The 24256-nt window shown below is 37.4% G+C and overlaps 1 protein-coding gene across 2 annotated transcripts in view; it reads left to right on the top strand.

Moving 5' to 3' along the window:
* BCKDHB (branched chain keto acid dehydrogenase E1 subunit beta) overlaps positions 1-24256 on the top strand; it is a 112712-nt gene that overhangs the window by 49421 nt on the left and 39035 nt on the right. For both annotated transcript variants that reach the window (NM_204657.2, XM_046938414.1), the window contains exon 9: positions 11438-11524. In NM_204657.2, coding sequence (NP_989988.2) covers positions 11438-11524 — 87 coding nt within the window. The remainder of the gene's footprint in view (positions 1-11437; positions 11525-24256) is intronic.

Here is a 24256-nt window from a genome sequence, read left to right as displayed (position 1 = left end):
TAGTACACATGCTCTGGCCCTCATGTAATTCTTTCTGCATTACTTGAAAGATACTGTTGCTGATCTATCTGATGAATATCAGTGGTGGCTGTTTTGTTTGTTTGCTTTACTTTTGTTTTTTTCACAACACTTGGAAAAGGTCTTCACAGATGTTTATTGCTGGCTAGAAGTGTACTGTTTTGTTTTTCTGCATCAAAGATGTTTTGTGAAGGTATAGCAAATACAGAACTGTGGCTCAGGACTGGCTTCATTATTTCAGCCAAACTCTGAATCTATAGAAGTTTGAATACCTAGAACAACCTTTTTAAATATCTTTAGTCTTGGGATGAGAAACCTCATTTTAACTTTCAGTTATTTATTCCAGTTATTTCAGCTATTTATTCCATCACAGGGGTAATCAATGTGTGGATTGTTTGCAAGAACGTTAGGAGCCTTGGTTAGACAGATTGTATGGATGGGAATCATCTGAAGAACTTGCACAGACTGCTTTCTTGATGAAGGAGTGCCATTTTCATGGGATGCCAAGTTTCTGGTGAAAAACAAAGCAGCGTTTCTTGTTCTGTTTTTTGATGGAAAAAAAAAAAAAACCCCCTTTGCCTAGTTCTGAATCTTCACACTTGATTAGTTGGGTTATTGGTTGTTCTAAGTGGCATGATTAGCTTAAAGATATACTTTATTATATTTCATATGCTATTCATACCCATCTTGCCACCTGACATTGTTTCCTTTTTCTCTTCATATGTTGGTGTGGTGGTTGATCATATCAATCATCTCAACGTAATAGTTTGAGGATGCGTGGGTTTTTAAAAGGAATTATTTGAGCTTTGTGGATGTGACTTTTTCTTCCTTTTCTCCTGAAAGAAGACACTAAGCAATATTACTTATGGAAGGCACTTTATGGTGGATAAGGAGCGAATTGCATACATTAGACAACAAAAGCCCACTGGTAGCCTGGCCAAAGACTTGCTGCATTTGAGTGCTGTTGTACTAGCCATGCTGGAGCTGGTATGAACTGGAATCGAAGCCAGCCAACTCACATGCTGTATGCCACAGCTGATAATGCCAAAAATCTATTCTTTCCTTTCCCTGTGACTTTCAGAATCCAGGTATTTTCTTTCTGCAACTTGACATCACTTACCTTGTCTGTTTTGTTTGTTTGTTTTTCTCTCTATATTTTTCTTCTTCTACTTTTCTGCAGATCTCATTTTTCATATTACATGTTTTTTTCTTCTCCATCTTCTCATTTCAAGTTCTTTGATTAAGCTCCTATCACAGTCTTTCTGTACAACTTTAAGAAATATCAATCTCATTTTAATCTTTCTACTTGGAAAATTGAAAGGATGCTGAGATAGTAAAAGAAAATTGGAGGCTATCTTGTATTTGCTTTTATTCTACCTTGTGGCTTCCTGTCACGTGCTGCACCTTGTTATTGGCTGGTAGTCATTGGATAGCTTTAAGTAAATTGCCATCTATTTTGGCAGGTTCTTCATTAAATTTTAAATGTAATTGTACAGAGGAAAGAAAGAAAGTGGTTCAGGTAGCATATGTATGTACTTTTTATTGTTCTGTAATATAAAATCAAAGCAGTATTTTTTTTTCCTGGGATGCTATTTCTCATACAGTTATTTCAATCAGGTTAGAAGTTTCTGAAATGAGACAATTGATGAGCTCAGCAATAAAATTTTTCTCTTAAACTTATTTCGTTGGTTACCTAATACTCTTTTTCTGTAAAGAATAATTTTCTTCTTTTTTTATTTTTTTTTTCCTAAGCTCCCCAAACATCATATTAACTTCAGTAAAGTTACACATAGAAGGCCTGTTATGTAAGTCGTACCTAGTGTTTGTTTGAAATCTGTATATCGTATTTTTACTGCTGGATGTATACTGCTGAAATTTGTTCCGGGAAGTGTGTGTCCATGTACATGGAACCCAGTGAAAACAGCAGCAAATTGGCTGGTCCATTCTTGGATCCTCCAAAATAACAGCAAAAAATTCATAGTTCTTGCTGTTCCTGGGGAACTCAATGAGGCATTCAGCAATATTCAGTTGCTGCTTAATAATGTCGAAGAGAAGAGGCAGCCCATGCATTTGCACTTCAATGAAATACTTGGATAGGTTGTTTGTCTGAAGCTGTACTATGAGACTTGTACTATCTGGAAATTTGTGCATCTTGAGAAGAGCTGGATTGTCCATGAGAGGTCTTTCAGAACTGTCCAAGATTCCTATTGTTTTTTAAGGATAAAATCATAAATAGCACACAGAGATCTGGCTGAGCCACTGTCCTGTAATTAGCAATTTAGCTGCCTATGTGTTCTTTATGACTCTAAATGAGAGTTAAAGCCCCTGGAAGAGCTAGGATGCTTTCCATCCTTTTCTTGGATGAAAACAAGCTCCATAGTGAAAAGAACCTCCATTTCAATGCTTTCCAGCAACATATTTTTTCCTGAGACTTCCTAGTTTTACTTCTCCAAAAGGACATAGAAAGTGGACTACAGGCAAAAGAAAGGACAAATGTGTCCATAGTGTGTTATTAACAACTGATCAAGTTTGGAGGCTGCTGCTGAAGTTCTTGTGCTTTGAAACCTTTAATATTGTTCTTTTGTTTCTGCTTACATAGTTAGGAACATTGTTTGAGTAGATGTATCTAATTATGTTACCTAGGCAAGTACAGCTCAAAGTGGTGAGGAATTTAAGTTACCAGCCCTCAGAATTCATGAGTGCTTTTCATTAGTTCAGTTGATTTAAAAAGACTATTTCATAGAATCATATAATCACAGCATCTATTTAAAGATTATTTAAGGACTCTCTGTTCATATTTATTACCAGAAGACAATGACTGGGAGATCTAGAGATACATTATCAAGAGAAGCTTTTTTTGTTCACGTTATTTATTTCTGTAGTGTTATATGGGTAGCAAGTGGCATCACAAAAAAATTAATAGGAACTCTGTACAGTGAACTTATATAAACTACTATTTGTCACTGCTAAGGAAAGCTTCTAATATAAGAAAACAAATGAGATGTGAAGAGCTTGAAAACACAATGAAATCAAGATTGTATATATAAAGTGACAGAGATGAGCCAGGTGGGTTGGAAGTCAAAAGCAAATCTGAAGGTAAGAATCAGTTTTTTCCTAATTGATTGATTCCAGTGTGTAAATAGAAATTTGATCTTATGGACATCAAGAGGTCACACTATGGAATTCTAGAAGTAATTTTTATTTGCTTAACTTCTGAGTTTGGTTGTTATCTTTTTAGACTAAGCAGAAGGGTTCATCTGCACAAATGTAACTTTTCTCCATGGTCTCCCCATCCTATGGTCATTAGGACTAGCTACTGTTTCTTTTTGTCAGTTAACTTATTCAGGATGTATGGAAGGGTATCATGTATTACAAGAGTGCTTCTGAGGACCGTATTCTAGTTATTGTTGTTGTTTTCCCCCCTGTTGCAAATCAGGATCCATATCCATTCATCTTCACATTCTTTGCAATCTGGACCGCTAATGAACTGCTTGTCCTTACCATATAAGCTGCCTGTCGGAGCCATCATCCTTGCTGTATAAATTTATTTCTGTGTTTCTGTATGGCAAACAGGTATACAGGTGTTGGACCACAGAGATGATCACATTACAAAGGAGAAATGAAATAAAGATCTTACCTGTGTCCTGGGCTCACAGAAGGGCTCCAAGAGGAAGGATCTCCAGATAGAAATCCTTCCTCTGTGGGAGTCAGCCCTTAAATGGGGGAGGTCTAGGAGGGGTCACTCAGGTGAAATTGCGTTCACCTGTGCCCCTGCAGCTGACTCAGCGCTTGCCTCAGGTGGTCAATCAGAGGTTCAGACCGTGATTCAACAGTTCCCATACAGTTTCCTTCTATTCTGGGGTGGCTGACAGTGGCTCTGAGCTCTGCCCAGCCCTGGCTGATGACAGCAGCAGTTGCTGTAGTACCTGCAGCGTGTGGCTACCAAGCCCCCTGGGTTGGAGAGCCGGTGCATGAACCACACAAGTGGGCAATAATGGATTGAAAGCCTCTGTGGTGTTTAAGTGCTAGCAGGAGGAGAAGGATTTGTGCTCTGCTGTTGTAGGTCAGTTAAAATGACTGATAATGTTTTAACAATCCATGTAAAGTTAAAAAGAAATCGGATTTTCTTTCTTGTTCATTGCTGTTAATCTGCATACTCACCTATTACAGAGCTTTGTGTTGGGTGTTTTTTCATTTTATTGTTTGAAAAGACTTAAACATTTCTCTCCAATCACCTTTCTGAATGATGGAATACGAATTTCATTTTTCCCTTTCCAAGTATCCTTTGATCTACCAACATTGCTACCGGCGCTCAGCTAGAATTCTCTGCTTTATTATTGTGCTACATGCTTACACCAGCCTTACAAATCTTTACAACTTGCAAGTAAGCTCAACTGTCGCATTACCAACAGTTGAGAAATATTATTCATACTGTTGAGCTGTATTTGATGAAATAATATTTTTTCACATAATTTATTTGTCTTTGCATCTTCAGTTTTACTGATAAATGAGTTTCAATTAACTTCAGAATGTAGTATAGATATCGTAATATAGTAGATCTCATTTTTGATCTCTGGAAATTTAGTACCATTGAAAACTGGACTGTTTGTTATTTTCTTTTAGATTAATTTAATAGGGGAAATTTAGGTCAGATGTTAGGAAGAAAAATCTTCACTCAGGGTGCAATGAAGCACTGACACAGCTGCCTAAAGAAGCTGTGGGTGCCCCATCCCTGGAGACATTCAAGGCCGGGTTGGATGGGGCCAAGCAAAGCCTGATCTGGTGGGGGTTGCAACTAAATGGTCTTTAAGGTCCCTTCCAATAAGAGGCATTCTGTCATTCCCTGAATTTCATATCCTTTAATGATAATAATTATTTCTGGAGCTATCAAAAGATGTATACAAGTTTTAGCTTTAACTCCTTCTGGGAGAAGGTAGTTCAGCTGATAGCTATGATTTGCAAACTGGATCATGACCATCAGTAAGTTAAAGCGCTCTTGTATGTCCAGGTTTCCTAGGGCACTTCCTATTCCCTTTCTTTCCTTCTTTCAGCATTGCTTTGGGAATTGGGAACATAAGTACTGCATTTGTTAATATTGTTAATATGTCACATACAGTAACAGTTACTTGTATTGGGGATGCGTTGGATTTAGTGTCATGCTACCAATCTGCACATGCATAGTAAATATAATCCACAGTGATTCATCTGGAGGGTTATATGGCACGTTTCTCTCTAGGAAATGCTAAATAGAAATCCGAGATCTTATTTCTATGCTTATGATATTGAGCACCACAAATACAGCTATGCAATTTCATTTGTTATTGAAACATAGAAAGGAAACTACAACTAATTGGATTTGGGGAATGTGGCCTCCCTCAGATTTTCTAGGCACAAATTCATTAAAGCTGATCTAAAATGGAAAAATATTTTTCAAGGCATTTAAGGAAACTTTCTCACAGATTTATCAAATTATTTTAAGCTTCCATATTCTGACTAATTTTCAGTAAAGGCATATCTATTAATGGGATTTTTATGTGATTTTATAGTAGTTTGCATACATGTTCACCAACAATAAAATATTCTGATACTTTTGCCATCTTCATTGAAAACTGTTTTGGAAAGCTGATCTTCTAAATTGTGCAGGAATTCTTTATGGTTTGTAAGGAGTAAGATCAAAAGTATGCAGAACTTTAAAGGGGAAGGTGGACACCAAAATAGTTTCTCTAAGAGATGGAAGACTTTCTTTTCAGGGAAATAGGCAACTTGCCAACGTGCTGCAATAATAGACATTTATAACATAATTCTAGCTTCGATAATTTCTCTAAGGGCAGTTGCCATGTAAAGAAAGCAGGTGGTTACAGTGAAAATAGTGCTGTTACCATGTGTAGGGGTAATAGCATTGGCTATCAAACTCATTTTGATTTAAGTCTGCTTTCCCATAAGTGAGGGCCCAGAACATTGCTGGTAATGTCAGCACTTAGATTTCAAAGTGTTTGGAAGCGCCAGATGTGTATTATTTTATTCTGTCATCAGAACCTGTGAAAGAGGAGAAAGCAGTCAAAATGACAAATTGGGAATTGAACAGAAAAATGATTATGGAAACTCTTGGATAAAGAGTGCAGTGAGGGAGGTTGAAAATAATTCACAAGGCTGCTTCTCTGCAAAAACATTGGGCAACTGTTCAGCAAAGCTTCGGCTACAACCTGAAAGTCTGAGTCTGGCAAAGGCACAGAGGGTGGCTGGGGAATCGCACTGCCATCTCTGAGAAAACCTCACTTGTCATTGCTGTGTCCTACACCAATGTGAAACAGATCTGACAAGCAAAGTGGGGTGAAAAGCTATATTTGATATTAGTTGTTTTAGAGTTAATTTAGTAGTTGAAAGCTCTGGACTCTTGAAAGCCCTATTCTCCATTGAAAGCCCTATTCTCCATTGTCCGAGAACAGCACAGGTAACAGTGGTGTGGCAGCTCATGCATGGCTGTCGTTGACTGGGCCTCAGTGGAGGGAGCGCTGCTGAAGTGTGCTGGAAGCTTCTGAAGGAGATGACCTGGATCTGTCCTATCTCTGTGCCAATGCCTGCTGATTTCTGCTGACTGTACAGTGCTGCAGGGTAAATCAGATTCTCTCCTGAAACTGGCTTGCCTCATGGCCCTATAGGTGCTTGAGGAAATGCCTGGGTAGAACTCATGCTCTGGGTTGGGTAGAAGTCTTCCCTTCTGGGAGCAACCAGGCTTACAACAGCTGAACTTGGCTGTGAAAATATGGAATGGCTGGGGCCCCAGCTCTCTGAATAACCCAGTGCTGCTTCTGACTTTCTTTAGTGAACTGCTACTAAAGCTAATAAACAAAAGCTCTCAGTTTCATTTAATTTGAGATAGAAGTGGCTACACATACACTTGGCACCCTCAGAAGTATGTCTTTGTGTTTTAGAGATCAGCCAGCAACAACTTCTGGTTATATATGTAAAGAAGAAACATTTTGTATCAATGTCAGTCTCCAAAGTCACACCATATTCTTTGAAGATGTTTTTTTTTTTTTTTTTTTTTTTTTTTTAAGTACTTTACATGAGCTGCAAGTGAAATACTTGGATCTCCTGCTGAGGTAGGACCAAGGGTAAAGACTGGGTTTTTTGCAAGATATCTGCTGGGGAAATTGAGAAGAATCAGGCCCTTCTGTTAATACAAAAAGTGTCTGAGTTTGAGGGGACAAAATACTTCATTCCTAGAAAGATCATCTATTTCTCTAGCTAATCCAAATAAAAAAACCCCAAAAACCGGCACTCCAAGTACTTTAAGTACCTGCCTCTTTAAAAAGTGACAAAATTCTATGGTAGTCAATTTATTACATTGTGCCAATTTAACCACTGTTTTCTTCAGTGATTTTTGTCTTTTTTAGTGCCAATGTTATCTTAGATTCAGTTTGAGGAGTGAGGACCCCATTACTCGTGTCTACTGTGCTGTGGACAGAGCTGCTAGTGGCAGTCTGATAAAATATTTGGACTGCAAATGTTGGGTTTTGGTTACCTTAGAGATTGAATGTTTGACTCATGATGCGACAGGCAGTAACATTTTGTAGTTTAATTTAAAAATGAAATTAATATAGAAGAACATTGATATCTGCAAACAATCTTAACAATTCATGTCCACTGTGTTTTATAGCTTGCAATTTGTTTGAAATTTTTCCCCCTAACTTCTCAGTTACTTTGCTTCTAGGAAATAAGATTAAAATTCCATATGAAGATGTAGAAATTATTTAACTTAGCCATTCCATTTTTTTAATCATAGACTTCAGCTTTCTTCTAAACTACATGGTTGAAAAAAAGTTTTTACATGGCAATATAAGAAAAAAAAATTGCACTTCTTGCAGTTATTGCTATGTAGCACTACCATCTTTGATAGGGAAAGCGGTGTCATAATAAAATGAATAGGGCATACAGAGAGCCATTATGTTTGTTGTACCTTTCAGCCAGTAATTTTTTAATCACTGATGTCTTATGGGTCTTCCTCATTTAAAACAAACAAAGAAGACAAAACAAAACATAAAATAAAACCAACCAACCAACAAGAACAACAAAATAACCCTACCAAAATGGTGTAGTAAATCAATTAAAAGGAATAATCTATAAAACTATGAATAAATTAGCAATGAATAAAGCAAGTAGGGGAAAATAGCTTAAAAATATATGATCAACAGTTAAAAGTTGTGTGAGATCTTTTAATAGGTGCTCAAAAATAAATTTGTTTAGGAAACAGTTGGAGGAATAGATACTCAGTCACCAATGATGAGTTGTGTTTACTGACTGAGATGAATTCAGACATACATTATATTTTTCAACATATCCCAATATAATTTTACATCTTGAAATAATCAGTGTGGACTATATTCCATCTTTGTCCTAGCCAGCAATCGTTTGTTAAAGAGAAACAAACAAACAACCACACAACAACAACAAAAACAATAACAAAAACAACAGCAGCAACAACAACAACAAACCAACAAAAAATAGCACAACCCCAGAAATCTCCACCTCTTTCCCAGGAACAGGGAATCACAGTCAGTTGAATCTGGACTTGTGCAGTTGTGCTTTGAGCAAAAGACCTTGTGCATCCAAGAACTACAGGACCAAGGTTACACTAATCTCTGCTTTTGGCAGTGTTCTGAAAAAGGATGGAATGCTAGTTCTGGATGGGTGTAGGACACTGTAAACGGGAGATGATCCAGGAAAGGATTGTAAGAATGATGAAGGAATTGGAAATGCACTGCATGATGAAAGATTTAAACCTCTGTCTGCTTAGTTTGGCAAAAGGGTGGTCAGGAGATGATTTGATCACAATCTTAACATATTCATGTGGGGAGTGGAGATCTGGTAATAGATAACTTCTCAATCTAGCAAACAGAAGAAAAATAAGAACCTACAGCTTTAAGTTACATCAGCCAAATTAGCTTAGAAATATAGCGCAAAATTGTAGCGATGAGAGCAGATGAAGACTGGAACAACTTAGCAATAGCTGTGATGCATTTGCAAATACTGAAAATATCGTAATTAACATGGCATGTCTTTCTGAAAGACGCAGTGTAGTTTAGGAGCAGGTGCTAAACTTCCTACAAAAATTAATACAGTAGAGCCTGTAAGATTCATGAATTGCAGTACTTGTATCTTTTAAAATTCAGGGCTATATTCAGGTGCAGTATTGTGCTCATTTTGTTTCTCTTTTAATATTTAGAAGAATTTTTAAGGTATTTCTGTGTGGCACAATATGGTGAGATATCCATGCCTACCAGGAATAAGCTGAGTTGGGTACCAAGTGCACCCGTGCCTTGCTAGCCTAGTTGCCGTCTGGGTACTTTTAGTTGGGCTGAGATGCTTGGTGATCATGTCTATGTGTTCGCTGTTAGCAAATTAAGAAAGGCAACAAATCTTTGAACCCCTTGGGAAAATACGTAAAAATACAATTCTTTTCAAAGGAGAAGGGGATTTTAAAAAATGTGTTGTTGTTTGTTCTCACGGGTTCTATTTGAGAGCAGACTCTTTGATGAGAGAAAAGTTGTTAATAAGAGAGACCATATTGGACCCACGAAGTCTGTGGTGTAAAAATAGTTGAAGGCTGAGAAATTCCTGATTCTTATCCTTTTCTAAACATCCAATGATCTCAGTTTTGGACTCACGATAATGAACTGCTGGAATACTGGTTTGATCCCATGCAGATTTTCTTGCATGTTTTCCAACAGTGTCTATGTTTCACAGTAATATGTTCTGAAAGATGAAACCTGTAATTTTAATAGTAGTTTGTAATGTTTTGAACTGTGTATTTCTCAGAACAAATATATGCAAAAGAATAAATGCCACTATTTAAAATAAGAGGATTCTCCAAAAAAGAAACTATCTTAAATTGACTAATCCTATCAGTTTTATCATATCAGATTAAATCTGGAGTGTAAATTTTGTTTGTTGAGCTGTTGTTTTGGTATATTTGACAGATTTGTAGTGCATTTAACGTCTTTGGTCTTATTAGATATGAGTTTCCAGTGTGCACCTGAGAAATACAAGAAAACAGCCTAGCAAGCTATAGATTACTTTCCAGCTATTGAAATGCCTTTTCCTGTCTTGTTAGATCTGAATCTAGTGGAGGTTTCTGACAGTACGTGATACGTTTTGGATTGCTTGTAGGCCTGTCACCTGCTGGCAGCTCTGTGGAAGGGCTACCTAGGGCCAGTCAGGCATTTTAGAAAAGTGAAAGGATTAGAGAAGTACTGGCATTAGAATGAAAACTGTGTTATTAAGATATAGCATTTATGTATTTGTTTATGTTATGTAGCATGGAGGTGCCCCACTGGACAGTGTACTGGTGTAGACTGAAGATCACAGCATTAAGAAAGATTGACGTGATAGCTAGCACTGTCCTGGGCTTTCCCCCCTGATGACTAATGATATGCCAGCAGTACACCGGATCTCTTTACAATCTCACTGTAACTGGCACTGAAATAATGATGTACACATTCTTCTGATGACTTCTTTCCCTAATGTGCTTCTCCAGAAGCTCTTAGATTTTTTTATGCACATTATGAAATGGTGAACTGTCTGTTATGAAAAGTGAAGCTTGCTGCTGTATTTCTAATATTTGTTTTGATCCCCAGGCAGTTTACTGTGTAGTTGCAATAAACTTCAAGATATTTGAGTGTATTGAAGCTTTGTATTCTAATCAGATTAAAGCATTTTGCTTTAATTGTTATGTTTCAACATAAATACATTTTTTTTTATTATTATTAAAAGTAGTTTATGTCACATTCTGTATATATTGTACTACGTAGCTATTTCTGAAATGGGCCACACAAAAACTGCACAAGCTTTGAGATTTGGAAGTAAAAAAAATGTTGCTTGTAATCGCCGAGTAAAACTTGAATAAGAAGCACCACACAATTATTTTCTTGCTAAACATATATGTTTATATATACATTTAGTAGCTGTACTTATTGAATAGTTGTGATTTATGGGTTTAGGTTGGCTCTGATGAGGCAGATTTATATATCACTTTTTCTTTGCATGTAAGATTCCCAGTGTTTTTAGAATCCGAGCTGACCTCTAACTGAAATCTTATTTTCCTGCTGCGGTTTGTGTTGATAGGATAAATTTGATGAAAACTATTCTTCATATTTGTTTTAAATAGAATAGATGATGATATTACCACTTCTGTAGTGAATGACAATACTGTAGTAAATGTAAAAATATGTCATATTAGTTACTAAGTTTAGATCTCTGGGCTGATGCACTGTTTCAGTGAAAATGCAAGAGGGAAAAAGCAGCTACTTCCAAATACTGCTAATTATATCATACAATTCATATATTTCATACGCAACACATGTAAGAAATCACTAGAGCTGTAATTTGATTGCATTTTGGGTTTATTTTTCCTTTTCAGTCGGTGGTGAAGACCGGGCGGTTGCTGATTAGCCATGAGGCTCCCTTGACAGGAGGATTTGCATCTGAAATCAGTTCCACAGTTCAGGTAAACAGATTAATTTTTTAAAGTGTCTGAATATGTTTGCCTACATTTTTGTTACTACATTAAAAATTGAGGTTTTCATATTTTTGAAATTAGTTTCTTTAATATTTTAATGTCAGTTTTGCGGTTGCTTGCATTACTTTATCTGAACAGGTGATAAGCCATATAGTTACCATGCAGTGTGCTTTGCAGCTGCTAAACTAGAAAACTTAACTTTCAGTGAATAGCAGGGAATATGCACTGTTGGATGCAAAGGAAAAATCTTTTGTACAATATACTCTTAATGTGTTTTTCTAACTGTTCTCTTGTCCTCATAACTTCTTAAAATTCATTCTAGGAATTTGGAAATTAGGAACAGAAAAAGCATCCAAATCCAGTAAAGTACAGTGTGGTGTTAAATGTAGTGTTCAGAGACGTTATTGGGAATGCAGTCTACAAAAGTGGTTCTGGTTTTGGTGATTTCCATACATATGTTGAGCTTGTCTGCACAGAATGCATTTAAAAGTTTGAGGCATGCATCAGTATCAACTCTCTGGAGCACCAGGCTTTAACAGAAGCCCTTTTGAGTTTTCTGCCATGTTTTCTATCTGTACTTGCATGTAGGTTTTCCCACTGAGTAAATTTCCTTCCTGTGTGTGTCAGTGATACTGGTTTCTAGAAAAACCTAAACTAATTGTGTTCATCACTATCAGATTACTATTTTCTGATTACTCTGTTCTCAGAGGAGTAAAATCACAGATATTAGAGAAAAAGGTTTCTAAAGTTCACACAAATAATAATCCATACGGACAGTAGCTGAAGCTTAGGAATCAGCCTTTTTTTCTTTCCTTTTTCACAGAAAAGAGTGGAATTAATTGGTCTCGAAATGTAAATTGATTTAAATCTGCATAAGGAATCAGAAAACTTGAATTTCTTAGTATATGTGAAACATTTTCTTTCTAAAGAATAATTTCATTAATTTTAACATTACTGTGAAGATAATTTACTTCTTCTATGACAATTTTCTTTCCGTGAGCAACCAAATATTTATGATCTTTCAAAGTAGTTAGTATTTGACCGCTGTTCCATCTCCCTTTTATAGGTGACCTAGCTGGTTAAAGTAGGACTAGTAGAGTCATAAAGCACTGCCAAATATGAGTCTTGAAACTGGTGATTTCTCTTAAATTCATATGAAAATGTGAAACAAAATCTGTGGAGTGTGGCTTTTAGTTTCTTGTGTTGTTATCAACACTTCAGGAGAAAATTATTTTAATTCAGGCAGCAATCTCATAACTTAGTGGCATAAAAGGGGAAAGCATGTGTGTGGGAGAGGAAAAAGAAGTTGAGGAAAAAAGCTTATCAGTAAATATTACTGGGAGATTAATTGCCTGGGGTAGTCAATGTACTGCTGGAACTACAAAATGAGTATTTCTTCTCCTCATTCTTCCACTAAGAAAGGTACTCATCTAATTGATCCATCTAGGGTTGTTTTTCATATAAGGGATATAACTTGACAAATACAACTTATTTAGAAAATGAAGTTTTAAATCCTTAGTAAATTTTTCTTTTGGTCCGTACTGAAAGCATTATTAGTTACTATCGTGAAAATAATATATCTTATATTCACGTTTTCTAAAAAGTGAGGATTTTCTTCTTGAGAAGTGTTAGTTAATTTATCACACGTACTACTTCAGAATAAGCTGAAATATAACTCTGGCATTGAATTTATCTATAGTGAGTTTCTTTTATATAAACTGGCTGACTTGAATCTATCATACAACTATGTTATCATTACTCTTTATATCCATTCTTGAAGATCCTATCCACAATTTTTGATACCTGTTAAGAATATCTATATTGAAAAAGAGATTAGAAATAAAATTTGCAGAACACAACAGCTTTTTCAAGAGCAGTATCACTTTAGGCATAATAAAGACCTTGCTTTTTTAAATTTAGTTAAGCGTATTTCCTAAATAGTCAAGTAAAGTCTACATGTCTGATACCAGTTTGCAGTAAAAATAAAACTGAAAAGTGAAATTCATTTTTTCTGGATGCGATGCATACTGAGAATGCCAAAAATGGGGGATTGCAGTTGGCTTTACTTTCCTCTTGCATATGGAAGTAATAAGACTTCAATCAATTGTGTTCAGTTGGATTGGATGGTTAGTTTTCTATATTGTTATTCCATCCTTGCTGTGAGGTCTCTCATCTTAGAAATAAGGTGAATAAAAGTACATAGATTATTTCAAAACAGTAAACTGTCATAAACATTTCATGATGATGTAGACTTCAAGGAAATGAGTATGAATGGAAATGATATTTTTCACTCATGAGTTATGGGACAAAACTATATTGAATGGTTTCCTTTTTGGTGTTGGAGGGATTAAAATCAGTGTTTGAAGAGCATATTAACTGAGTTCTCTGTCAAATACAGAATGTTTAAAAGGGGGCATATTATTGCATTAAATAGTTATTCACTGATTTCTTAAACACATAAAGCTAAGAATGGAACAAATCAGTGTTGTTAAAACTCCACGTGCTGTAACTTTGCCCTCGGTACTGAAGTTTTTGTGTGCTCTATTGATATTTTGAAATGAATAAAAGATAATGGGATAAACTCAATACAGGTACAGTTAATAGTACTTGTTGATTATATTCTGTGCAAAAGCTTTCAGAAAAGTTCAGCAGTAAGAGCAATAAACTTCTGCAAGGACACAATTGGAGCATAGTTGGAGGAGCCTTGGAGAAAGGACCACTGCGATGGCAGGTCCAAAACTGTGTGTAGAAATCATCATTACATTATTAATTTGTACTATAAAATAATGTAAATCTAGTGTTTGCTTCTCCGTTAAAAAATAAAGTGAGAGAAATGGGTTGTTTTCAAAGAGGGAAGGGCTCTCTTGTGAGTGGATGGAGAAATGGGTTATGTTAGGCTGTATGACAAAACGCTGATTTCCTCTTATGCATGCCAAGAAGCCCAGTCACAGCCCAGGCAAGGGAGCCACGGTAGTCCATCCTTGGAGATGGAGCCCTGATTGGGCCGTCTCTGTGGGCTGTGGGGGGACAGCCAGCATCAGGAGTCAGGGAAAGCTGAGTAAAAAGGAGCCTATGTGCCCAGGACACCAGCAGTGGGAGCATGTCAGTGTCTGTCACCAGCCAATATTGGGCTGGACAAACTGGGATTAGGTTAAGTGACATGGGAGCCAGGAATATGTGTGTGCGCCTCTGGATGAGAGTCAATTGGAGAAGCTGGCTGCTGGAGGAACCGAGAGGTCTAAGCCAGCTACTGACTTTGCAGCCTTTGGGCATGTTAAACTGACAAGAGGAGGATTTATGTCAGAGTAATGCGAGTACCTGCTGTGTTAGTTTGCCTTTTCATTTTTGCTAATCTTGTATTCATTTTATTTTAATTAAATTTGCATGCTTCACCTTCTAAGTGTCTACCATTCCAGAGCTGTAGGTAAGGCTGATCAACCTCAGTGAGGTTTCTCTAATTCAGTGAGGTGTTTCTCTAATTAGAACAATCATGGAGCCTTCTGAATGTTTCTGAAATTGAATTAAACTCTGATTCGGGCATGGCCAACCTGTGGCCCACATGCAGCCTGGCACAGCTGGCACTGTGGCCCAGCCCCTGCCCCGCACCATCTGCCCTGCTACCACTGTGACTCTGCCTGGCCGAGTGGCTCAGCACAGCCCCGGGAGTACACACACTGCTCACCAGCAGCCAACTGGTACTTTATTAATGCTGTCTGAGCTGAAACCAGGGCACAGGGAGTACGCAGTGCAGTGCCAGCTCAAGTTATAGCAAATAATTGGATGCATTTTGATTCATTAGCTGAACGCAGTCCTCTGAGCAGCAAAAAATGTGCCGCCCTGCTTTCATAGAATCATAGAATCATAGAATCGCTAAGGTTGGAAAAGACCCACAGGATCATCCAGTCCAACCATTTGCCCTTCACCAATGGTTCCCACTAAACCATGTCCCTCAACACAACATCCAAACGCTCTTTGAACACCACCAGGCTCGGTGACTCCACCACCTCCCTGGGCAGCCCATTCCAGTGCCTGACCACCCTTTCAGAGAAGTAGTATTTCCTAACGTCCAGCCTGAATCTTCCATTCTGATAAAGGAATTTGAGTACAGGTTTCAAGATTGCAATAAAAATTCATCATTTTTTTGGTGTACTTGCAACTCCATTTTCAGTTGACATAAATACATTACTTGGGAATTTTCAAATGGAACGTATAGAGTTGCAATCAGATATTCAACTCAAAACTTTGACCATATCTTTTTACTTTTATCAGCCCTATCTTTGCAGAGGAAAGCATTCCTCACTTCTCAATCACGCCTTATTCATGTCGTCTCTTTTTGGCAGTGCATGCATTTGTGAACAACTGTTTTCAAGGATGAAGCACAGGAAGAATAAAATTTCATCAGAAATCTCTGATGAACACTGACAACTGACTAAAAATTGCAGCCACTGACATCAGATCAGACATTGATGCATTGGTTTTGCAAAAACAGGGTCACATGTCCCACTAATTCTGTGGTTTTGTTGCTCTCTTTTTTCTTTTATTAAAAAAAAGTTTTTCTATTTATATACAGGAAGTATATTATGTAGTTAATGAAGGCTACTCCAAAAGCAATGCCTCCTGTTTTATTATATTGGCCCACAGTGTCAGAGGCGGATGTTTGGTGGTATGGCAGTAGAAGTTGAACCTTCCCACCAGTATTCTGTTACATTTTGTTTCTGTGTCACAGACAGCAGCTGAGAGGCAGTCTGACACGACACAACATTGTGTGACATGGAAGTGTGTATGGAGCAGATGTGTGTCATTGAATTCTTCCATTCAGAAAAAAATGGCACCCATTGACACTCAATGATGCTTGTTGAACACTGATGGAGACCAAACAGTGGGTGGGAGCACAGCGAGGCGGTGAGGGGTGCGTTGCAGCAGTGGTGACAGTGACAGCAGTTCACCTCTGCTGGTGCAGATTTTTATGACTGTGGCATGCAGCTCTTGTTCATCAGTGGCAAAAGTGCAGAGCTATTGGTGGTGACTACGCTGTTTTAGAGACTATCATGTTTTGGAGCTGAGACTTTGCTCTGTCAAGTAGTGGTATTGTGCTCTTTGTAGCAGTTGTAGTTTCCATGGAAATAAATTGGAGGTATTACTTTTGAAGCGACCTTTGTGTATGCAGCCCAGGGTAATTCCTTTTTACTCCATGTGGCTCAGGCAAGCTAGAAGGTTGGACACCCATGCTCTTAGTTGATGGCTGTCTTTCTATAGTGTATCTGTGGTAAAACCTGGCTTATGGAGGCAGGTTGCACTCCCGCTTTTTCCTTGTCGTTGCTGCCTTACTGGCAAAATAAAGATGATGGAGTGATATACTGTCAGAAAGAAATGGAGGCTTAATAGAGGACTATGAAACAAACAATTGTATGAGAGAAACTGAACTCACAGGAAAAACTGATCCTTGATGTTAGAAGTCTTTCATTCTTGCAATGGTTGATAACCCTTTTGTCAAATCTCTGCCTTTGTAGCTGCCATCTGTGTTCCAATTTAAGTCGCTCTGTTTTGCTTTTTCTTGCAAATGGTTTATTATTCAAGGTTGCTTTTGAAAGCAGTGGTATTGATCTCTTTTGTAGAAGGTTGAGGTCCTTATGAATGGAACAGTTCTGCTGAGCATGCAGTGTAACAGGGGAAGAAATCCAAACCCATAGTAGTAAACCTGCTGTGTTACAGTGGTTTTCAAGTGATCACCATCACTTGAAAGAGGGATGAAGTTAATAAAGGTTTTGATTTCAACAGTGAAATGGTACTGAAAGGCTCATCTGAAACTAATTCAAAAGTGGTTTTTTCTTTAAGATGTCATCATCATCTCGTTGTTTTATTCCAAATTTGTCTTTCACTCTGGGATGTATCGTATTAGGAAGCAATATTTACACTGAAGGCCTTAAATCTTATTGTGCTCTATGCAACATTTCAGACACGTCAGAGAATGCTAAGATTCTGTTTTTAGGAAAGGCTTAAATTTCATTCCCTCCTCTAAAACAGGTGCCCTTTTAGTATGAAATCTCAAGCACTTATTTCTGGATGTTCATGACGTATTAGAAGAAAGCGTTTGAAGTTTGGATGTGGTTGAAAATTTCATGGCAATCTGAAGAGTATTTCCTTAAAAGCCTTTTGAATTATACAGTTTTGAGAAAGGTGTCATGTAAACCTAAAAAAAAAAAAGTAGCTTTTGTTTTGAATTGAATTCTGATTTGGCTCTGGTAGAACATGCAGTTATTGCAGTTTGCTGTTTTTATGTAGCTTCTGTGTATGATAGAATGAGCACACTACTTTGAACACTAGAGGCTATTCTGCTTAATTTCTGATGCATTTGGGTAAAGTAAATATGGGCTGCTTGACCGCAGAACTTAGTCAGCACTGAATTGACAAAATACAGTGTGGGATGTTCTTTTTTGTTATTCAGGTCACCTTTCTTGTCCTTCCTTATTGAAACTCTTTTAGAAGAGCTGTACTACTGTTCTGAGAAGCGATAGCAATTTGGCAGAGAATGTCTTTAGAAATTGGAGAGTTGTGGAGAATGGAGTTAATATTGCTGGGGAAATTTATAGGTAGTGTGGGAGATGTTTGTGCTGGGTAAGGTTTATGGCGTGATTGCTGACTAATGGCTTGATTTTTTTCATTTCCTTGTTTTTAGGGCTTGTTCATCCAATGCATAGTTGATTCCTGCTTCTGATGGGTCTAGATGTGGGAAGATTGTATTATGGTTACAGTAATGGTAGTTACTGTTTTCTTTTAGGACTAAAAATAAACATAGGGAATTAGCAGAAACCATCTGTCATCAAGACGTGAGTCTTTGTGGTTTATCCCCCCACTCTCTATAGATATTATTTAATTTACTGAAAAAAAATAGAAAATGCTTTACTAAATTTTGAGTGATTTAAGATTTTGGAAATCTCATTTAGGAAAATTGATTGCTGTGTACATCACATCAGTAAAATTACAGCAGAATACACCAGAAAAGGTACATTTTTTGTGTGTGGATAACAAAGATGGCTCAAGAAGGGAGTTGTCTCATTGCTGCCTATAGAATAACAAGATGGTGCAGTGTATTTTTTTGTAGGAGACTTGCACATAAAAAGGAAAGTATTCAGTCCTGTAAAGAACGGAGGAGATTCTGGTTTAATTGTGGGTTTGTTTTAGTAGTGTGGCTTCTTTTCTTATTGCCTGGCAGCTACTCTGACCTTGGGCATCTGATTACAGGAGAACAGAGCTCGCTCCTCTGGAGTTCTTCCAGAAGGCATCATGTGCTTCTCCAAGTTGTACCGGGGTTTGTCTTACAAAGATTAACATTAATCAGGGGAATGGTCCCAGCAAATTCAATGAAATAACACGTAGCAGAGGATTGAGTTACATGATCTTATTTTTTCAGTTGTTCGGTTCTATATGTAAAATTGGATATAGTAATCTTTCTCTGTTTGGATTGGTGGTGCTTTTGATTTCCTTCTGCCACTGCAAAATAAGGCTTAATCTGCAGTAAGTGGGGTAATTTCCTGCTACTGTGTAACACTAGGAGAAGCTATTAGGTGAGCTATTTTTGTGAGAAGTATTTCAGGAAGAAAAGAGAAGTTGATATGTCCAGGAATGCCTTTCAAAGATGCAGCAGCTTCAGAGCAAAAGAAAAAATCACCCTCCCAAATTATACTTTCAGATTCTTTGAACTGAATGCCATTGCATGGTATGTCTTTGGAATATCTAAACCACCCATGTTCTAAACAGTTCCATTACTTCATTCTCCTCATAAGCTGAAGTTAAACTGTTTTTTCTCAGAGAAGTGGTAACAGCCTTCCATGGCTCTTTGTGGTTCTTAGAACAAATGATTGCAATGCAGTACTCCAAAAATATTTGAGAAGCCAAATTTGAGTTTCAAATCATGCATCTGTGTCTGCATTTGGGATTTACGTACTGCAGTTGGAGCTAATTAATAACTTGAGGTGGTCTGTGGGGGTTTATTTTGTAATTATGATAAATAGCATTGAATCTTGAGCTGGTGACACTTAAAATCGAGTTTTAATGAACAGGTTGTAAACCCCTCTTAAAGTCTGTCTGTGTTGAAAGCAATTTTTCTGGTGTAATTGAAATTCATTTGTATTTAAATGATTTCATTTTCACTATATGTATTGAAACAAATTACCTTTTGAACTGATCATTGAGATATAGTGAAATGGGTAAGCCTTATGAATTTGGAAGAGCTTGAGGTACAAAGTATTAGCACTATTTAATTATGGAAGTGAAGGATTTGGAAGAATTCTCTATTCTTTATTCTCTATTCATAATAAAGAGACATAATAAAACATGACTCAAACTCTGTCTTCCAAGTTGACTACAAAGATGACTCAGAACAAGCCAGCCTGGACAGCTTTTCATAATACGTAAACTTTTTTGCTGTTGAGGACCATTTCATGGAGTTAGCTAAATGAAGAGGTCCTGGACTAAATATAACATGGAGGCTTAAGAAAACAGCACACTGAATCATGTAGGTACAGGAATGTGGTCATTCAGTTTGCATACATATAAATTATTAAATCTGAATTTATGTTTTTAACCTTGCTTTGACACGGTCGCAATAGGCACAATAAAACAGTATGTCAGTATTTCAGTTCTATCCTATTAAATTTTGTTTGCCACTTCCATGCTTTTAGTCTGTGTATCAGAAATCACAAGCTATAAAAGCCTGGCTTTATAGGTTACGACATCAATTTCTGTCACTAGGAGTGTGATCTAGGAAATGTTGACATAAAATATAAAGAAAAGCTTGAATAAACACACGGAAATAAATTCAAGATGAGAAGAAAATACTTTATAGTGCAATGGAAGAAGAGCAGTGACTTGATGGAAAAGAAAATCAGAACATATAGAAATTATCCATAATATTGGAAAGCAGTAATATTTTTTCTTAATAAGGCATTGAGCTTATTTTCATGACATTTCCCATGTTAAAGTTCTTATTCAGTGTCTTGAGTCAAAAGTGTATGTGGCAGGTGTATGACAGTGCTCATTGTGTTTATGGATATTGACAGTTCAGTGAGCCCCCTGCCTATGTTGCATTGTAAACTAGAAGCAATTGTTGTTATACAGGACTGAATTCTTGGAATGTTTTGAATGTCTTCAGCAGATTTTGATCATATAGAAAATAAGTGAATTTTTTTCTAAAACACAAGCAGAAAAAGTAATAATAACAATGACATTTGTTATCTACTCAGACTACAAGGGAGTGTTCTCTTCTAAGCTGGAATAAATTCAGTACAGAAAGTAGTGGTGTAACGAATTGAATATAGACAAATAGTGAACTACAGACACAATAATCTGTTTGTATTGCGTGAAACTCCCAAGTCCTTAAACACAAACAAACCCCAACTCCTCACATAACATGCAGAATAAAATACTCAAAATTCACCCCCAAACATGGTCATTATAATTGTAAATGCAGGGTAGGTATGTTCAATTAGTTCAATTAGTAAGCACAGTAAAAATCAAATGCCTTATTAATCTACAGTTTGACTTGAAGCTCCTTAAACTTCTGTGGAACATTTCATGAAAATATCCCTGCAAGACTGGACACGTATTAAGAGGTGTTGGTGTTTCTTATTTGTATGCACTCCCCTTGTTTTTAGGGGACGGCCTCATTTACTTCATGGGACAGCACAAAGCAACAATACCATTCCCTATGCACTTATTGCAAATGAGTAACCCAAGCCTGAATCTCGTTCACAGTCATTTGGACAAGGATTCCCATCCAGTGAAAGTGTGCACTACTAACCAGGTGGTTTTGGGTTCGTGCTGTCTAAAAGCTGTGGTTTGGAGCAAGCTTTTCCCAATCACTGTGAATATCCTCACTGCTGATGGAGGTTAAAGCAGTTCCTTTTCTTTTTTTTTTGTCTAGAGAGATGGAGGCAAGAACAGGCTTGGCAGTTTCCATAGGCACTGAAAGGCAATAAGATCTGCCTCATTACGAGTACTGAGTAAGTTGAGGGAGCAAAGCCACCAGTAGAGTTTTGAATGATCCTTCCCGGTGCGTGTGAATCAATCTGCCTTCATGGAGTGCACACACCAGCTTCACATCTCTCCCATAAGTGTTCTGCTCTACTGCTGTTCTTTCCACTCCAAAATCAAACAGTGATGTATGAGTGCAGCCAATTCTTACAAAATAATCAAATATATTAATGTGCCCATTGCATTTTGCAGGTGAAACTGATTTCAGGTAAATATTAATCTGTTAGTGATATTAGATGTACATCCTTGACATTCCATGGCTTCCAGGTGAGATACAAATTTAGAAGTCAGAATAGTTCTGTCATTTACTCTTCTCTAGTCCAGCACCATGTGCCATATGAACTCTTATGACCGTTTTGATTCAGTATTGCTATGGTATAATGAAGTGTGCTGCAGTATGGGATTCAGCAGTAACTACAACACTAACTATCAATTAAATCATGCAGTTAGTAGCTTTTAATTCTGGAAGAGAGACAAAATGGCTAAGTTGGGATTTAGCAGTTATGTCTGGATTTGTATTGTGGAAGAGATCGTAGAAGAATCTTGTTAAATCAGTTCTTACCACTAAAATAGCTGAACATATTGGGACCATTTTAATAGCTTATTTAAATCTCATCTTTTTCCACTGATGCTTCTACTTTTCTGCAAATAAAAGTAGTAACATCATTTTCTAAGCTTTCAGGATGTTTGAGCTTTATAGCATTTTGCAGGAAATCCGGAGAAACTATTACTATACCTGCACTTTTAAAGGAAGTACTCTCCAGGGAGGAAATGGCTTTGTTGATACGTGATCAAAGTTCACCGAGTGACACAGTGGCTGAGGATGACAGACGTGTGCTAATTTAGACAGCCTGTCTCTCCTGGCAAACACTCGTGGTGTGCAGTACTCAACAAGATCTGTCACTTTTTAGGAAAGCATTAAACTGAGAGAAGAATGATTTTACAATTTAGTGTTAACTTGTATGCATTCTGTAGAGTTACTTATTTTTGAATAACATGAAATTTGTTTTCAAATAGATGCTTTTGTCACTGATGCTCAACAGCCTCCTCCTGTCACATCTTTGCTGCTGTCCTACTTTCAGCTGTGCTGTCTGTTAGGCAGGGGGCAGCATTTCTTCCAGATGCAGCAAAAGCCTGTTTGATGATCTTCTATGTGAGCTGGTTTTCCTGCATTGTGTGGCTATGCAAGTGTGGAGCTGCATACTTATTCAGTCCTCACACAGATTATTGGACAGGCACAGGGAGTTTATCCCAGGACAATACATACTGCTATAATACATCGGGAGTAGTAGTTGTTCAGGCAAATGGAAGGTTTGGTTTTGGCTACTGATCCAGTGTTGGATTCACCTTAATCAGTAGAGTGTATAATGTTAAGTATTCTCTTAGTGTTTTTATTGAGGACACTTTTCCCATGATCTGATATTTAATTTGGCATGCAATCGTTCATATGCCTGAGGCTGAACTCCAGGATTGTCTTGCTGATGGATCTGTGTTCACTCATTGTGATTTATATATTTGAACAATGTGTTTGGCCTTCCATATGCTAATACTGAAAAGAGCCCAAAATCTGGCCACTGAGGCAGAATTAAAATTCTCTTTGCCGTGCACTATCCCCAGTTTGCGTGTCACTCTCTCTAGCTGTTAGGCACCGCTTCTCAAGGGAAAGGAAATATTTTGTGTTTATGCTTACAAGGTACAGTTTGCACTTGCAAAAATACAAATTTAATTCAAACTGCTTTGATTAGAACCGTGTTGTGATGCTAACCATACATTTCAGATAACCCACAGAGTGATTATAATGAGGAGGTTTCCCTCCAAACAGCGAGGAGGGCAAAAAACCTTCCATGACTGCATATCTTGTGTTTTCTCCTCTGTGATGTGGTGGTACTTTTTCCATTTTTTCCCCTCTAGTAGCGTATTAGTGTTCAGTTACATCAGCCTTTTTAACTAGTATGTAAACATAACTAATGGTGTTTTAGGAGCACATCAAAGCTACGAGGCCTTCTATAGTATTTTTAGGTAAATGTTAAAGCTATTACTGAGCAGACCTTATATTATATCATGTCAAATTGCTGGTTCATTGCTTAATTCAAATTAATAAGAAGAAAATCCCTGTCATTTAATGGACTTTACAGTGCTTTGAAACTGTAACTCTAGTCTGATAAAGGCAATCTGTGGCAGGACTCTTAATGGAGGGAATAGAGGGTGTCTAGGTTGAATGAGTTGGGCTTGTTTAGTTTGAGGAAGAGAAGGCTCCAGGGAGACCTCTTTGCAGCCTTCTAGTACTTTAAGGCAGCTTATAAGTAGGAGGGTGCACGACTATTTACATAGGCTAATAGTGATAGGACAAGGGGAATGACTTTGAACTAAAAGAGGAGAAATTTAGGTAAGATGTTAGGCTAAAATTCTTTACACAGGGAGTGGTGAGGCACTGGAACAGGCTGCCCAGAGAAGCTGTGGATGTCCCATGCCTAGATGCGTTCAAGGCCAGGTTGGATGTTGCCTTGGACAGCCTTATCTGGTGGGTGGCAGTCCTGCCCACAACAGGGGAGGTGAAAGTAGATGATCTTTAAGGTCCCTTCCAACCAAAACCATTCTGTGATTAAGGCAGATCTGCAAAGTAATTAATAACTTAGAGGATATTTAACTCCTCTGCTTAAGAAGCTAACAATGCTATGTTTATGTTGT

Source organism: Gallus gallus, chromosome 3 (genome assembly GCF_016699485.2).
Source record: "Gallus gallus isolate bGalGal1 chromosome 3, bGalGal1.mat.broiler.GRCg7b, whole genome shotgun sequence".
NCBI classification, from domain to species: domain Eukaryota; kingdom Metazoa; phylum Chordata; class Aves; order Galliformes; family Phasianidae; genus Gallus; species Gallus gallus.
The sequence above is the reverse complement of the archived record's forward strand: the minus strand, read 5'-3'. Positions and strand labels throughout refer to the sequence as shown.